The sequence below is a fragment of the Artemia franciscana genome, chromosome 1 (genome assembly GCF_032884065.1).
Source record: "Artemia franciscana chromosome 1, ASM3288406v1, whole genome shotgun sequence".
Lineage (NCBI taxonomy): Eukaryota > Metazoa > Arthropoda > Branchiopoda > Anostraca > Artemiidae > Artemia > Artemia franciscana.
Window position 1 is genome coordinate 46,533,852 of NC_088863.1, and position 18,892 is coordinate 46,552,743.

General features: G+C 37.4%; 1 protein-coding gene and 1 long non-coding RNA gene across 3 annotated transcripts in view; one reads left to right on the top strand and one right to left on the bottom strand.

Moving 5' to 3' along the window:
- The window catches only part of LOC136030606 (uncharacterized), a 311,523-nt gene that overhangs the window by 184,255 nt on the left and 108,376 nt on the right, over positions 1 to 18,892 (top strand). The window lies entirely within an intron of this gene.
- Positions 1 to 18,892, bottom strand: part of LOC136030573 (putative lipid scramblase CLPTM1) — a 63,901-nt gene that overhangs the window by 34,568 nt on the left and 10,441 nt on the right. For both annotated transcript variants that reach the window (XM_065709647.1, XM_065709653.1), the window contains exons 2-4: positions 16,865 to 17,084; positions 14,345 to 14,503; positions 3,250 to 3,429 (exon numbers count right to left, since the gene is read on the bottom strand). In XM_065709647.1, coding sequence (XP_065565719.1) covers positions 3,250 to 3,429; positions 14,345 to 14,503; positions 16,865 to 17,083 — 558 coding nt within the window. In that variant the 5' untranslated portion in view covers position 17,084. The remainder of the gene's footprint in view (positions 1 to 3,249; positions 3,430 to 14,344; positions 14,504 to 16,864; positions 17,085 to 18,892) is intronic.

The following is an 18,892-nucleotide window of genomic DNA, read 5'->3' on the forward strand; positions in this document are numbered from 1 at the left end:
ACTCAAACCCCAAGCAATTTGACCCCAAATCAACTCAATCCTAATTCCGTTCAGCCCCTGCAATAGATTAGGTTGAAAAGCATGAAAAGCATTAAAAGGCGGTGGTGTGCTATACACATAAGAGATATGATAACGAAAGCCAAAAATGAGCAAAAAAAACTATTAGAATACTAGGCAAAATAATATCTCGATAGTTGTATTTAATTCCCTTCAAGCAACTTTTTTAATTCATGTATTAGACCTTCTGATTTTACTTTTTATTATACAAATTTTCCTATATTTCTGTCTTCATAGATAGCTATAAACTTTACATAAAAGTATTCGAAAAACAATTATATGTAAAAAAAAAAGTAAATCAATGAATTACAGAAAACCGTATTTTAACATATTAACTTGCATGTTGACTCGCAATTGACTTTCATGGGCGAGCTGCGATTGTCTCAAGACCCCTTTCATCTAGTAATCTAAGGACCCCCCTCTCCTCCATACAAAAATTCTGAAACTAGATCGAGAAAACATTTGAACTGAATGTCATAAAAATCAATCTTCTACAAGAAAACACTTTTTCAAAAAAAAAACTCTTGGTCGTAACTCGACATTCCCTTGGGAAAAAGTATTTGGCTCTTCCCAGCAAACAAAAAGGCGGGACAGAACATAATTTTCAAGTGGATACTGGAGGCACCAATTTCCGGGAACGTAGGGGGGGGGGGGGGCTGCAAGAATCGATCTTACTAAATGAAAACACAAAAAAAGGCCATTTGTAGAAGCAAAGAGGAATCTTTTTGGATAAAAAAGGAACAAAACAAAATTACGAAAAGAAGAGAGAAACGAGAATAATAATAACAGCCAGTGAAAAACAGAAGAAAAAGTTATGCACATTTCGGTTGAGACCTCCGCTCAATTGTCCTCAATGCAGAATAATAAAAAAAAATACAGATCAAAATCCAAAAGACAAAATAAAAACCAAACCTCAAAATAAACACTGAAACTAAAATAAGGACCCTTTCGAAGCAACGACGAAAGGGTAACTGAATAAGAAATACAATATTGAATGGTATTTCACAATTTCATTTTATGTAAAGCATTCTTAAAGGCTAATCGCTTGCCAGGTAGGGTGTTATCAGCGACTCAATTAGATTGCAAACTATATTTTGTGGATGGATTTAAAAACCGGTCGAAATTAATAACTTCATTACAAATGAACTTACTATCAAGTCTATGACAACCCACATCATTTCACTTTGTCTGATAATGCGTCCATTCCTGCCCCTGTTAAAGGTCTCCTGCAAGTTTTCAGAGAGGCAGTTGAAATAAAAAAGCACATTCACCTAAAGGCCACCCTCAATAGAGACACTGGAGAAACTTTTCTAAGCCCCAACGAGTAAACACAAATAATATTGATAGTCAATCATAATGAATCCAATAAATGAAGAACATGGTATAAATTGGCAGACGTTACTGATAGTTCATTCAAGCATTGTGTAGGGCAATCATGGACCATTGAAATGTTCCAGATATTTATCCTGCTTGGACAACATCTGCCTTTGCACATTTTTGGGACTTGTGAGCAAGGGGTAAGTCTGAATAAAAGTAGTAGGAATTTGTTGCACTAAGTAAAAAAATTTGCTTAATGCGGTTTGGCATTCACCTTTATTATGTTCCATTGAAGGAATATGTGAAAATCTTTTATTCAATTTCTCTATGAGTTTGAAAAGATTTATCTGCTCTTCATTTTCTGAATGGGGGAAGCTTTTCAAATGATTCCGTAAAAATATTTTTAGAAGGAAAGTCAGTTTTTAATTAAATATTAGAAGCTTTTTGCTGAAAAAGTATATATGGATTTGAGATCTCTCAGGTATTTGTGATAGACTATTGACTCATAGATAAACTTTATTTGTTTACGTTACATTTGTTTCAACGAAACGTTTCGACGGGGCACCTTTTGAAGGACGTAAAAATAAGCAAATTAAAGAACAGAAAAAATTATCTGCATGTAAGTGCATTTCAAAGTCATACACAAAAACAAAAGAAGCTCAAAGAATGAAAGAAAATGTTCCTATTTCCTGGCCTCTGAGGTTCAACTTCAATCTTTCAATCTTTCCTAACTTCAATCTTTCAAATTACATTTTTCTGGAATATTTTTCGAATAGCAACTGGTTTGTAAACGTAACGTTTTTAAAATCTTGCAGGAAATAACAAATAATGTAAACAAATGTAACAAATAATATTTGTAAAAAAGTACATTTGTTTAAAGCAAAATATATTTTTTCTTTTTTTCGTTTTTTTAGGATATTTTACGACGCTAGGGTGGCTGATATTAGTAGTAGTTGTTCCCCATTTCTGTCAACTACTCAGGGGCACCATGAAAAGGTTGTCACAACTACCCAAAGAAGGGACTTCCGAAAAGGGGAAAATAAACCAACAACAACTATCTTTCGAGAGGATGTTAGAGTAAACCATTAAAGCTAGAATAAAATTTCTTTTTTATCAAGTAGCCTGACAGTAACATATATATATATATGGTGCGTAACTGCAAATTGGCGTCATTTTATATTTAAGCCTAGTGCACCTAGACTGATACAGTTAACACCTACCCCTAACATATAATCCACTAACCACGCGCTTATCCTCATTCTAACAGAGGAAGTATATATATATATATATATATATATATATATATATATATATATATATATATATATATATATATATATATATATATATATATATATATATATATATATATATATATATATATATATATATATATATATATCACTATTATTTATATTAATTTTTTATTGTTGATCTAATACGATTTAAACAATAAATAATATTAATATTAACAATACTATTAACAAGGTCAATATATATCTCTCATCTTAGAAAGCAGTGTCAAATCCGGAGAGTAATTGTCTGTTGTATGGCCTGACTACCTGACTGTGCTGCAAGGCCTGACAAGCTGATAATTCTTACTAATATACTTTATATTGAAGTTTGGTTTTTATAGTGTCCTTTGGACTTTTATCTGCATTTTTTTTTTTATTCTGTACTGAGGACGGTTTAGCAGAGGTCTCAGCATTCCCTCGTTTCTCTCTTCTTTGCAATTTTTTGTTTCGTCATAATTAGCCAGTGTGGTCTTGGAAATTATTTATAAAAAAATAATGGAAAAAGCACTCTTCAAAATCTTGGGGGTAACTGCCCTTCTTCCCAATTAGAGTCCGTGGGCAAATTAGATATATTAAGTACCTCTTGAGCTTTTGGTGAAGCTGATCTCTCTCCAGTAAGCAAGTTCTTAGTAGAAATATAGTTGATCTTGAGAAACTTGTTGAGCTGTTTTTTCTTAACAATCCGCAAGGGAGAATTAATTCCATCTTCACTCAAGGCAACAATAACGTGTAAGAAAATCGAACCATTGTTCTGAAGATTCTAAGTAAAAATATAATTAGTAGCACAAAGCAAATACTAGGAAAACAAGAGCTAAGAGCTCATATGGCACTTATGACGAGGCAAGAAGAGCTAAGAGCCAAGAGATCATATGGTATGAGCTCTAGCAAAATTATATGAATCAATGGATTGATTTAAAAGGAAAATAAGAGGCTTAATGCAAGTCAGGATTTAAAATAAGAGCTCTGAATCACCATGTCTTTCTAAATATCATAAATTCATAAAGATCCGATCACCCACTCGTATGTTAAAAATACCTAATTTTTTTCTAATTTTTCCTCTCCCTTTAGCCCCCCAGATGGTCGAATCTGGGAGAACGACTTTATCAAGTCAATTTGTGCAGCTCCCTGACATGCCTACCAATTTCAATCGTCCTAGCACGTCCAGAAGCACCAAACTCGCCAAAACACTGAACCCCTCCCCCCAACCCCCCAAAAGAGAGCGAATCCATTACGGTTCCGTCAATCACGTATCAAGGACATTTGCTTATTCTATCCACCAAGCATCATCCCGATTCCTCCACTCCAATTGTTTTCCAAGATTTCCCCCTCCAACTCGCCCCAATATCAAAACATCTGGTCGGGATTTGAAATAAGAGCTCTGAGACATGAATTCCTTCTAAATATCAAATTTCGTTAAGATCCGATCACCTAGTCGTTAAATAAAAATACTCATTTTCACGTTTTCCAAGAATTCCGGTTTCCCCCTCCAACTCCCCCAAATGTCACAGGATCTGGTCGGAATTTGAAATTAGAGCTTTAAAGCGTAAGACCCATCTAAATATCAAATTTCATTAAGATCTGGTCACCCTTTCGTAAGTTACAAATACCTCAATTTTCAAAATTACCCCCCCCCCCCAAACTCCACCAAAGAGAGCAGATCCGGTCTGATTATGCCAGTCACGTGTCTTAGATAGGTTTTTATTCTTTCCATCCAGTTTCATCCTGATCTCACCGCTTTAAGTATTTTCTAAGATTTCCAGTTTCCCTCAACTGCCCCCCCCCCCAATTACGCTGGATCCGGTTGAGATTTAAAATAAGAGATCTGAGTCACGAGGTCCTTCTAAATATGAAGTTTCATGAAGATCCGATCACTCCTTCGTATGTTAAAAATACGTCATTTTTTCTAATTTTTCAGAATTAACCCCCCCCCCAAATAGAGCGGATCCGTTCCAATTATGTAAATCACGTATCTAAGACATCTGCTTATTTTTCCCACAAAGTTTCATCCCGATTCCTCCAATCTAAGCGTTTTCCATGATTTTAGGTTCCTCCAACCCAACCCAACCCCCAAAGTCACCAGATCCAGTCGGGACTTAAACTAAGAGCTTTGAGACACGATATCTTTCTAAATATCAAATTTCATTGAGATCCGATCACCCGTTCGTAAGTTAAAAATACCTCATTTTTCCTAATTTTTCAGAATTAACCCCGCCAACTACCCCAAAGAGAGCGGATCCGTTCCGGTTATGTCAATCACGCATCTAGGACTTATGCTTATTTTAACCCACCAAGTTTCATCCCGATCCCTCCACTCCAAGTGTTTTCCAGGTTTTAGATTCCCCCCTCCCAACTCCTCACTCCCCCCCCTGTCACCAGATCCGGTCGGGATTTGAAATAAGAGCTCTGAGACACGACATCCTTCTAAATATCAAATTTCGTTGAGATCCGATAACCCGTTCTTAAGTTAAAAATACCTCATTTTTTCTATTTTTTCAGAATTAACCCCCCCCCAACTACCACAAAGAGAGCGTATGTCAATCATGTATCTAGGATTTGTTCTTATTTTTCCCACCAAGTTTCATCACGATCCCTCCACTCTAAGTGTTTTCCAAGTTTTAGGTTTCCCCCTCCCAACTGTCACCCCAATGTCACCAGATCTGTTCGGGATTTAAAATAAGAGCTCTGAGACACGATATCCTTCTAAATATCAAATTTCCTTGAGATCCGATCACCCGTTCGTAAGTTAAAAATACCTCATTTTTTCTAGTTTTTCAGAATTACCCCCCCCCCCCCCAACTACCCCAAAGAGAACGGATCCGTTCCGGTTATGTCAATCATGTATATAGGACTTGTGCTTACTTTTCCCAAAAAGTTTCATCCCCATCCCTACACTCTAAGTGTTTTCAAGTTTTAGGGTTCCCCCTCCCACTCCCCCCCCCCCAATGTCAAAAGATCTGTTCGGGATTTAAAATAAGAGCTCTGAGACACGATATCCTTCTAAATATCAAATTTCATTGAGATCCGATTCGTAATATAAAAATACCTCATTTTTTCTAATTTTTCAGAATTAACACCCCCCCCCCCCAGCTACCCCAAAGAGCGCGGATCTGTTCCGGTTATGTCAATCATGTATCTAGGACTTGTGCTTATTTTTTCCACCAAGTTTCACCCCCAATCCCTCCACTCTAAGTGTTTTCCCAGTTTTAGGTTTCCCCCTCCCGATTCCCCCCCAATGTCACCAGATCTGATCGGGATTTAAAATAAGAACTCTGAGACACGATATACTTCTAAATATAAAATTTCATTGAGATCCGATCATCCGTTCGTAAGTTAAAAATACCTCATTTTTTCTAATTTTTCAGAATTAACCCCCCCCCCCCAACTACCCCAAAGAGAGCAGATCCATTCCGGTTATGTCAATCATGTATCTAGGACTTGTGCTTATTTTTCCCACCAAGTTTCATACCGATCCCTCCACTCTAAGTGTTTTCCGAGTTTTAGGTTTCCCCCTCCCCCCCCCCAATGTCACCAGATCCGTTCGTGATTTAAAATACGAGCTCTGAGACACGATATCCTTCTAATTATCAAATTTCATTGAGATCCGATCGCCCATTCGTAAGTTAAAAATACCTCATTTTTTCTAATTTTTCAGAATTAGCCCCCCCCCCCAACTACCCCAAAAAGAGCGGATCCGTCCCGGTTATGTCAATCATGTATCTAGGACTTGTGCTTATTTTTCCCACCAAGTTTCATCCCGATCCCTCCACTCTAAGTGTTTTCCAAGATTTTAGGTTTCCCCCTCCCAACTCCTCCCCCCAATGTCTTCAGATCCGGTCGAGATTTAAAATAACAGTTTTGAGACACGATATCTTTCCAAACATCAAATTTCATTGAGATCTGGTCAACCGTTCGTAAGTTAAAAATACTTCTATTTTTCTATTTTTTCCGACTTAACGGGCCCCCCACTCCCCTCCAGATGGTCAAATCGGGAAAACGACTATATCTAATTTAATGTAGGCCGGTCCCTGATACGCCTGCCAAATTTCATCGTCCTAGATTACCTGGAAGTGCCTAAAGTAGCAAAACCGGGACCGACAGACCGACAGAATTTGCGATTGCTATATGTCACTTGGTTAATGCCAAGTGCCATAAAAAAAATAGAGTTTTATATTTCATGAAAACTTAAAAACGGAAAAAATTCATAAGTCTTGGCAAAGGGCACTTTGAAGAAAAAAGAGAGAAAAATAAGCACAGTAAAAAATCCAAACTAAAAATCGTGGCAAAAGAAAAAGAAATTAAAAAACAAGAGCTAAGAGCTCATATGGCACTTGTGACGAGGTCGGAAGAGCCAAGAGCTCATATTGTATGAGCTCTGGCAAAATTCTAAGAATCAATAGACACCTTTAAAAGGAAAATCAGAAGCTTAATGCCGGTCGATATGTAAAGTAAGAGCTCTGAGTCACGAGGTCCTTCTAAATATCAAAATTCATTAAGATCCGATTACCCACTCGTAAGTTAAAAATACCTCGATTTTTCTAATTTTTCCTCTCTCTTCAGCCCACCAGATGGTCGAAACCGGGAAAACGACTTTATCAAGTCAATTTGTGCAGCTCCCTGACACGCCTGCCAATTTTCATCGTCCTAGCACGTCCAAGAGCACCAAACTAGCCAAAGCACTGAACCCCACCCCCTAACTCCCCCAAAGAGAGCGGTGTCAGTCCGGTTACGTCAATCTCGTATCTACATTTATAAACATTTTTCAAGATTTCCGGTTTCCCCCTCCAACTCTCTCCAATGTCAACAGATTTGGTCGAGATTTGAAATAAGAGCTCTAAGACACGAGTTCCTTCAAAATATCAAATAAATCAGTTCGTGGTAACGAACTGTAGTAAGGAGCGACCCGGCTCAATAGTAACCAAAACTCTAAAAAATGGAATTTTGATTCCATTGGTGAATAGCCACCTCAAAAGAATCGCATTTTAATGCTGACTTTAAATATATAAGTTTCATGAAGTTTAGTCTTACCCATCAAAAGTTACGACCCTGAGAAAATTTACCTTATTTTAGAAAATAGGGGAAAATAACCCCTAGAGTCACAGAATCTTAACGAAATTCACACCATCAGATTCAGCGTATCAGAGAACCCTATTGTAGAAGTTTCAAGCTCCTATCTACAAAAATGTGGAATTTTCTATTTTTTGCCAGAAGGCAGATCACGGATGCGTGTTTTTTTTGTTTTTTTTTTTTTCAGGGGTGATCGTATCGACCCAGTGGTCCAAGAATCTTGTGAAAGGGCTCATTCTAACGGAAATGAAAAGTTCTAGTGCCCTTTTTAAGTGACCAAAAAAATTGGAGGGTACCTAGGCCCCCTCCCACGCTACTTATTTTCCCAAAGTCACCAGATCAAAATTTTGAGACTGTCATGTTATTCAGCGTAGTCAAAAAACCTTATAACTCTGTCTTTGGGGACAACTTACTCCTACCCAGTCCCCGTGGGAGGGGCTACAAATTACAAACTTTGACCAGTGCTTACATATAGTAATGGTTATTTGGAAGTGTACAGACGTTTTCATGGAGATTTTGTTGGTTGGGGGTGAGAAGAGGGGAATATGTAGGGAAAGTTTCCTTGGAGGAATTTATCATAAGGGAAGAAAATTTCCATAAAGGGAGCGCAGGATTTTCTAGCATTATTTAAAAAAAAAACAATAAAAAAACAAATATGAAAAAGTTTTTTCGACTGAAAGTAAGGGGCAGCATTAAAACTTAAAACGAACGGAAATTATTACGCATATGATGGGCTCACTTCCTCCTAATGCCTCGCTCTTTACGCTAAAGTATTTTTAGTAATTTCAACTATTTATTCTACGGCTTTTGTGACTCAGGGGTCATTCTTAAGAATTTGGAACAAAATTTAAGCTTTAGTGTAAAGAGTGAGGTATTGAAGAGGGGGAGAATCCCCTCATATACGCAATAAAAACATGAGAATACAGAAGCTCGTTACCCAAGCTAATTTGTAAGTTACATGTGTCTTTTACTAATAAAAACATTCGTAAAAATTTTAAGTTCTAGTTGCCTTTCTAAGTAACAAAAAAATCGGAGGGCAACTAGGCCTCCCCACCCGCTCCTTTTTTTCTCAAAATCATTCGATCAAAACTATGAGAAAGAAATTTAGCCAAAAACTTAAATATGCAAATTCCGTTTTAATTATTCATCTGCGGAGAGCCAAAATCAAAACATGCATTGATTCAAAAACGTTCAGAAATTAAACAAAAAAAAAACAAGTTTTTTAACGAAAAGTAAGGAGCGACATTAAAACTTAAAACGAACAGAAATTACTTCATATATGAAAGGGGCTGCTTTCTCAACAACGTCCCGCTCATTACGCTACAGTTTTTAACTGTTTTAAAAGTAGAGTTAAGAGAAAGAGTCAAAATTTAGCGTAAAGAGTGGGGCGTTGGGGAGGAAGCAGTCCCTTTCATATACGAAGTAATTTCTGTTCGTTTTAAGTTTTAATGTAGCTCCTTACTTTCCGTTAAAAAAAACTTTTTTTTATATATTTGATTTCATCAAGATCCGGTGACCCGGATCTCAAGTTAAAATGCCTCAATTTTTCCAAATTAACAGCCCCCAGCTCCCCTAAAGAGAACGTATCCGTTCCAATTATGTCAATCACATATCTATAACTTGTGCTTATTCTCCCCATTAAGTTTCATCCCGATCTCTCCACTTTAAACCTTTTCCAAGATATTCGGTTTCCAAGATTTATGGCTTCCCCCTGCAGCCCCCCTTTAGCGTCACCAGATCTGGTTGGGATTTAAAATTAGAGTTCTAAAGCACAAGATCATTCTAAAGATCAAATTTCATTAAGATCTGATCACCCGTTCGTAAGTTACAAATACCTCATTTTTCTCTAATTTTTCCGAATTACTCCTCCCCCCACAACTCCCGCAAAGAGAGTGGATCCGTTCCGGTTATGTCAATTAAGTATCTAGGACTTCTTCCTATTTTTCCCACCAAGTTTCATCCCTATCTCTCAACTCTTAGCGTTTTCCAATATTTGGTTCCCCCCTCCAACTCCCCCCAAAGTCACCAGATCCAGTCGGGATTTAAAATAAGAGCTCTGAGACACGATATCCTTCCAAAAATCAAATTTCATTAAGATCCGATCACTCCTTCATAAGTTAAAAATACCTCATATTTTCTAATTTTTCAGACTTAACCCTACCCCCCCAACTCCCCCAAAGAGATCGGATCCGTTGCGGATACGTCAATCACGTATCTAGGACTTACGATTATTTTTCCCACCAAGTTTCATCCCGATCCCTCCACTCAATACGTTTTCCCAGATTTTAGCTCCCCCCCCCAACTCCCCGCAATGTCACCGGATCAAGTCGGGATTTAAAAAAAGAGCTCTGAAACACGATATCCTTCCAAATACCAAATTTCATTAAGATCTGATCGCCCGTTCGTAAGTTATAAATACCTCATTTCTTCTAATTTTTCAGAATTAACCCCCCCCCAAACTCCCCCAAAGAGAGAGGATCAGTTCCGGTTTTATCAATCACGTATCTAGGACTTGTGATCATTTTTCCCACAAAGTTTCATCCTGATCAATCGACTCTAAGCGTTTTCCAAGATTTAAAATAAGAGCTCTGAGACACGATATCCTTCCAAATAACAAATTTCATTAAGATCCGATCACCCGTTCGTAAGTTAAAAATACCTCTTTTTTCTATTTTTTCTGAATTACTCCCCCACCCAACTCCACCAAAGAGAGCGGATCCGGTCTGGTTATTTTCGTCACATATCTTGGACTTGTGCTTATTCTTCCCACCAGGTTTCATCCTGATCTCTCTGCTTCAAGCGTTTTCCAAGATTTCAGCCCCCCCCCCAATGACACTGGATTCGTTCGAGATTTAAAATAAGAGATCTGAGTTACGGGGTCTTTCTAGATATGAAATCTCATTAAGATCCAATCACTCCGTCTTAAGTGAAAAATACCTCATTTTTCTAATTTTTTAGAATTAACCTCCCCCCCAAAAAAAAATCCCCCAAAGAGAGCGGATCTGTTCCGGTTATGTCAATCATGTACCTAGGACTTGTGCTTATTTTTCCCACCGAGTTTCATCCCGATCCCTCCACTCTAAGCGTTTTCCAAGATTTTAGGTCCCCCCCAACTCCCCCCAATGTCACCGGATCCGGCCGGAATTTAAAATAAGAGCTCTGAGACACGATATCCTTCCAAATACCAAATTTCATTAAGATCTGATCACCCGTTCGTAAGTTAAAAATACCTCATTTTTTCTAATTTTTCCGATTTAACCGTCCCCCCACTCCTCCCCCAGACGGTTGAACCGGGGAAACGACAATTTCTAACTTAGTATGGTCTGGTTCCTGATACGCCTGCCACATTTCATCGTCCTAGCTTACCTTGAAGTGCCTAAAGTAGCAAAATAGGGACAGACAGACCGACAGACTGACACAGACCGACAGAATTTGCGATTACTATATGTCACTTGGTAGATACCAAATGCCATAAAAATGGTAGCTTGACAATAAACAAGAGCTAAGATCTCATATGGCAGTTGTGACGAGGTCTGAAGAGCCAATAGCTCATATGGCATGAGCTCTAGCAAAATTCTAAGAATCAATAGATTGATTTAAAGGAAAATCAGTGGCTTAATGCCGGCCGGGATTTAGAATAAGAGCTCTGAGACACGAGGTCCTTTTAAATATTAGAATTCATTAAGATCCGATCACCCACTCGTAAGTTAAAAATACCTCCTTTTTTCTAATTTTTCCTCTCCCTTCAGCCCCTCAGATGGTCGAATCGGGGAAAACGACTTTGTCAAGTCAAATTGTGCAGGTCCCTGGCACACCTACCAATTTTCATCTTCCTAGTATGTCCAGAAGCACCGAACTCGCCAAAGCACTGGACCCCTACCCCTAACTCCCCCAAAGAGAGCGGATCCAGTCAGGTTACGTCAATCAAGTATGTACGACATTTGCTTATTCTACCCATCAAGTTTCATCCCGATCTCTCCGCTCTAAGCGTTTTCCTAGATTTCCGGTTTCCGCCTCCAACTCCCCCGATGTCACCAGATCTGGTTGGGACTTAAAATAAGAGCTCGGAGACATGAGTTTCTTCTATATATTAAATAAAAAAACAAGTTTTTTAACTGAAAGTGAGGAGCAACATTAAAACTTAAAACGAACAGAAATTACTCCGAATATGAAAGGGGCTGTTCCCTCCTCAACGCCTCGCTTCTTACGCTAAAGTTTGACTCTTTCTCTCAATTCTAACTTTTAAAACAGAAAAAAACTTTTGCGTAAAGAGCGGGGCGTTATTAGAGCCCTTTCATATACGGAGCAATTTCTGTTCGTTTTAAGTTTTAATGTCGCTCCTTTCTTTCAGTTAAAAAACTTGTTTTTTTATCTAATTTTTGAGCGTTTTTGAATTAATGCATGTTTTGATTCTGGCTCTCCGCGCTTGAGTAATTAAAACGAAATTTGCATATTAATTTTTTTTTGGGCTAAATGGCTTTCTCGTAGTTTTTATCGGACGATTTTGGGAAAAAAGGAGCGGGGGAGTAGGCTTAGTTACCCTCCAATTTTTTTGTTACTTAAAAAGGCAACCAGAACTTTTGATTTTACGAACGTTCTTACTAGTAAAAATATACATAACTTACGAATTAACTTACGTAACGAACTTATAAATCCGTATGTTTTATTACGTATATGAGGGGCTTCGCCCCCTCGTCTCTTTACACTACAGCTTAAATTCTCTCCCAATTTTGTAAGAATGGCCCCTGAATCACAAAGTCCACAGAATGAATAGTTGAAATTAATAAAATTACTTTAGCGTAAAGAGCGAGGTATTAGGAAGAAGTGAATCCCTCATATGCTTAATAGTTTCTGTTCGTGTTAAGTTTTAATGCTGCTCCTTACTTTCAGTTGAAGAAACTTTTTCAAATTAATGTTTTTATTGCTCTGTAAAATAATGATAAAAAGCCCTGCGCCCCTTCATGTAAATTCTCTTCCCCCATCACAAATTCCTCAATAGATAGTTCCCCCGCATAACCCCATCCCCTCAACTCGTCCCTCTCCCCAACCAAAAAATCCCCCTGAAAGTGTCTGTACACTTCCCAATAACCATTACTATGTGTAAACACTGGTCAAAGTTTGCAACTTGCAGACCCTCCCACGAGGACTGTGGGGGAGTAAGTTGTCCCCAAAGACATAGTTTTTAGATCCGGTGACTTTGGGAATAAATGAGCGTGGGAGGAGGCCTAGGTGCCCTCCAATTTTTTCGGTCACTTAAAAAGGGCGGCACTAGAACATTTAATTTCCGTTAGAATGAGCCCTTTCGCGACATTCTAGGACCACTGGGTCAATACGATCACGTCTGGGAAAAAACAAAAGAAACAAATAAACACGCATCCATGATCTGTCTTCTGGCAAAATATACGAAATTCCACATTTCTGTAGATTGGAGATTGAAACTTCTACATTTGGTTTCTCTGATACGCTGAATCTAATGGTATGATTTTCGTTAAGATTGTACGACTTTTAGGGGGTGTTTCCCCCTATTTTCTGAAATACGGCAAATTTTCTATGGCTCGTAACTTTTGATGGGTAAGACTAAACTTGATGAATTTTATATATTTAAAATCAACATTAAAACGCAATTCTTTTTATGTAACTATTGGTACTAGATTTCTATATTTTATAATTTCGGTTACTATTGAGCCGGGTCACTCCTTACCCGGCTCATACAGTTCGTTATCACGAACTGTATGATCAAATTTTATTAAGATCCGGTCACCGATCTTAAGTTAAAAATACCTCAATTTTTCTAATTTTTCCAAATTAACACACACACCCCCAACTCCCCCAAATAGAGCAGATTCGGCCCTGTTATGTCAATCACGTATCTAGGACTTGTTCTTATCCTTCCCACCAAGTTTCATTCCGATCTCTCCACCTTAAGTGTTTTCAAGATTGCCCGTTTCCCCCTCCAACCTCCAACTCTAAGGACACGAGGTCCTTCTAAATATCAAATTTCATTAAGATCTGTTCGCCGATTTTAAGTTAAATACATCTCATTTTTTTCAATTTTTCCTCTGCCTCCAGCCCCCCAGATGGTCGAATCGGGGAAAAGACTGCTATTAAGTCAATTTGTGCGGGTCTCTGACACGCCTACCAATTTTCATCGTCCCAGCATGTCCAGAAGCAGTAGAAAAAAATAGAGAAGGATCCAAAAAAGAATCTGCTAACTTATTCCCATCCCCAGAAACTGTTGAAGATAACCGGTTGAAATTCGTTAAAAGTGCATAGTAAGGTCAAGAGCTAAATAATTCTTGAACGATTGGTGGCAATTAAAAGAGAAACTTATCGACCCCACTAGTAAACACCTTTACGTTTTTTTTTAGAATTAAAGATGCAAATAAGAATAAATTAAAGTATATATTTCATTAGATTTTTTCACTAGAGTACAAACCGGGTTACCTTTCTTGACTTTTTAGCACAGTAATCACAATCCAATATTTATAATTATATCTGTGACAATAAAAAGAAGTCTTGTTCTGAATTTGATTTCATTCTCACTTTTTTCATCTTTGAGGGCGAACAGAGTTTCATTTTAAAGGAAAAGAAGATTTTCAAGAAAAACTTACAGGTGTCGCGGTAACAGTCTTAGAAATAGCGTAAGATCCATCAGAATTCGGGCCTCCGTACCAGTCACCATATTTAAGTCCTTCTTGATACCAAACTAACGAGTCCTTATCTGAATAGTTACTAAAAAATTCGTCTTCACTCAAAAACACAAATAAATCCTGAAAAAAAAATAATTGTCAAGAATAAATGATCTAATTGAGTAGGAAGAAAATAATTGAATTCCAGAAATCCATCAATCTATATCCATCTGAACAGGCCTGTCCAACTCTTGATTTCACACAAAATAAAAACCAACCTTGTATTCTACCTTCCCTCGCAACCATCAAAACTAACCTTCCACCCACATCACAAACGAGCGTTCAGAAAAAAAAATTAAACAAGAGTACAATTCAAGAACGAAAAAGCTGTTTCAGGAGTATCTGCTTCATACAATAAAATTACTCTAAAAATACATGAGCTTTCAACCCTTGTGGTTTACACTTTTCTCCTAATGTTAACTTAGTCTAAACTTAAAGTTGTAATTGGTTGAGATTGAGCAACAAATTCTGGTAAATATCCAGATCTCAGGACTTCAGACACCCTTTACTCTTCGTAGGCGGGATCGTTTTTGGCCCCCATTTAGGCACAGTCTAGAAATCAGCTTTTGCCTTACCTCAAATTTTGTTAACCACTCAGGTTGATCTTCTGATGAGAAGATATTTCCCCCTCTGCCATCTGCTATAGTGAAAGGATTGGCCCTAGACCTCCAAAAAAGAACATATAAGGCAATAGCTCTTATTTACAACCAAGTAACATTTGTATCTAAAAACGCGTCTCGTAGAAGTTGTGACGAGAAGAATTGAGAGACAGCTTCCCACCACCCAAGGTAAAACTACGCTACAACTAATTTATTATTATTTTCCATTAAGTTGGATCGGGATCTGACGTTTCCTTCTGGTAAACGTGCAAATGACAAAAACTTACAATTGGTTACGAGTTCCAAAAGGTAGAACTAAGACAACTATAGAATGTTCACTCTAATTTTCTAATAAACTAATTAAGGTCCAATAGTTCCTTTCAGTACCTGTCCCAATGATAATAATTTACGGGCCTCCCCCAAAAAAGAGGTAAGATTTGCTATGTACCCCCTCCCACAAAGTGAAACTAGAGAAATCATTTTTGTTTTGTCAAGTTTAGTTGAGATTTCAACCTTTTCTGTTAGATTTCCCAAGGTAAAGAATATAGGGACTTTCTTTCCCATAATCTGGAATAGGTCAAATCGAATTCTTATGCACAAAATATCTGACTAGGACACCAGCTCTAGCCAAATTTGGTTAATATCTGATAATCCCATCTGGCAGAAGTCCTTGTGACAAGAATTTAGGGACATCTCTATCCCCACGAAAGTCCAATTGCATCTCGAAATCCTGAAGGCATAGCTTTTGCAGATATTTGACACCCCCTTCTAGTGAGTGCACACATTATAGGATTTCAGATAGCACCTTCCCCTTTCTGTTGCATGCGTAGCATCGCTTTGTCTATTACATCTTTTTGTCTACTTCTGGGACCAAGCTTTATATTTTGTGAATTTGATATTTCAAAAACTGAATCACAATTAAATTTTTCATTAAAAAAAAAAAATAAATCTGTGATTTCTGGACACACCATTCAAAAATGATTTCATAGGAATTTGAAAGCGACGTTGGCTTTTTGAGCTCAGATCTCAAAGGGATAACTCCATGTTTCACTTGAACCCAGCGTTATATAATCCCTAAGAAGTTCGCAAAGGAGCTAAAACAGTTTTACTTTGATTCTTGTTTATAACATATAAGTCATCATTTTTTTTCAGCAATACTAAAAGCTTCCAGAAAGTTTTCTTCTCTATTTCATGATCCTTATACTGCAAAGTTATAATTTTTTTTATTTCTTACTCTTACCAAGTGATTGAACGATGATAAAGACAAAAAAGCAGAAGTATTGCTCCGCAACACAACTAAAACCTCTTTTGTCTCAACACCTTCCCTAAAATACTGTGAATCATATTGTTTATATTCCAAAAAAGGACTAAAAAAGCCAAAACCTCCAAAAGTACTAATAAATCTTACTTTTAAAACTTTACACCTAAGTCTTGACCTACCTCTCTTTAAAACCATCTACGGGTATGGCCTTACTTATAAACGGGCATTTAACTTACTTGTAAGATTTGATCCTCTACAATTGTGGTTCCCAGCTGATTTTGGACCACGCCCCACCAAGGCATTTCTAAAATCCTGATGTTCCAACATGATATTTAAATTTTTTTACCTAAAATTGTACAAGGCTATTATCTTGGTATCTTTGTTTGAGTCGTCCACTAGGTGTATTTTATGCAAATACTTTTTTTTAGCCCCACGCTGGGAATCATGGCTCTACACTCTATTGGCTACTAATGAACTTGAAGAAAATTGTTTACCAAAGAAAGGGCCTTGAAACATACTATGACACATTTTTTTTTTGAAAGAGATGGAAATAAAATCAGGGAAAAAAAGAGAAAAACTTACAAATTCAGCTGCTTCTGGAAAGTAGTTTACAGCAGGTGGTTTTGGTGGATGTACAACATCTGTAGGAGTCTGAGTTGGTTGTGGCCGCCGAAAGAATGAGCTAATAAAATAGATTATCAAGGCACGTACGATGAGTCCCTTTGCAACTGAAAAGAAGGAAGCACGTTCTTGGGGTTGTTGTGGTGGAACAACAGCAGCTACTGGCTCAACCTCTGCCATTCTAGAAAATAAAGTGCAGGTTACTGTAATTTTTTAATTACTGTAGAGGGGTACAGAGTACCCCTCTGAGATTGTTAAAAAGAACAACCCTATTACGTTCAACAACAGTTAAGGGTATATTGCCTGATTTCTTGAATATTTTAGGAAAAAGTTAGATTTTCCATATACCTCTTACTCCTTCAGTATCTCAACACCATCTTGATTAGTCAAAAATTGCTCAAGCCCTACATATTGCGTTGGTAGATTCACTTGCCGAAAATAAACAGCATCCCTTTCCATTTCCTTCAGAAGTCATATTAGTTGCCTCTAAAAAAGATTAAATGAAAAAACAAGTTTTTTTCAACTGAAAGTAAGAAGCGATATTAAAACTTCAAACGAACAGAAATTACTCCGTATATGAAAAGGGCTGTTCCCTCCTCAACGCCTCGCTCTTTCCGCTGAATTTTTACTCTTTCTCTCAACTCTACTTTTTAAAACAATAAAAAACTTAAGCGTAAAGAGCGGGGCGTTGAGGAAAGAACAGCCCCTTTCATATACGGAGTAATTTCTGTTCCTTTTAGTTTTTATATCGCTCTTTTGTTTCAGTTAAAAAAAAAAACTTGTTTTTTTTTTTATTTAATTTCTGAACGTTTTTGAATTAAAGCATGTTTTGATTTTGGCTCTCCGCACGTGAACAATTAAATCGAAATTTGCATATTAATTTATTTTATGGTTAAATGGCTTTCTCATAGTTTTGATCGGACGATTTTGAGAAAACAGGGGCGAGGGAGTAGACCTAGTTACCCTCCAATTTTTTGGTTATTTAAAAGACAACTGAAACTTTTAATTTTTTACGAACGTTTTTATTAGTAAAAATATACGTAATTTACGAATTAACTTATGTAACGAACTTCTATATTCGTATGTTTTTATCACCTATATGAGGGTTCCCCCCCCCCTCGTCAATACCTTGCTCTTCACACTTAAGTTTAAATTTTGTCCCAATTCCTTAAGAATGAAATTAAATAGTTGAATTTAATAAAATCACTTTAGCGTAAAGGGCGAGGTATTAGGGGGAGGCTAACACCTCATATGTGTAATAATTTCTGTTTGTTTTAATGCTGTTCCTTACTTTCAATTGAAAAAACTTTTTCATATTTATTTTTTTAATTGTTCTTTTAAAAAAATGCTAAAAAATCCTACGCCCCCTTCATGGAAATTTTCTTTCCCCATGACAAATTCCTCCATGGAAAGTTCCCCCCGCATAACCCCCTCCCCTCAACCTCTCTCCCAGCCAAAAAAAAACCTGAAAGCGTCTGTACACTTCCCAATAACCATTACTATATGTAAACACTGGTCAGGGTTTGTAACCTGCAGCCCCTCCCACATGAACTGTGGGGGAGTAAGTCGTCCCCAATTCATAGTAATTAGGTTTCTCGACTATGCTGAATAAAATGGCTATCTCAGAATTCTGAACCAGTGACTTTGGGTAAAACTGAGCGTGGGAGGGGGCCTAGGTGCCCTCCAATTTTTTTGGTCACTTAACAAGGGCACTATGACAATTCAGAAAAATCAGAAAAAATGTCTCACTCCTACCTGACGATCAAGCTGTCAGTATATCAAACCATCTGGGGGGAGAGGGGGGACGGTTAATTCAGAAAAATTTGAAAAAATGAGGTATTTGTAACTTAAAAATGGGTGATCAAATCTTAATGAAATTTGATTTTTAGAAGCATCTTGTGCTTCAGAGCTCTTACTTTAAATCCAGACCAGATCCGGTGGTACTGAGGGGAGTTGGAAGGGAAACTGGAGAAATCTTGGAAAACGTGA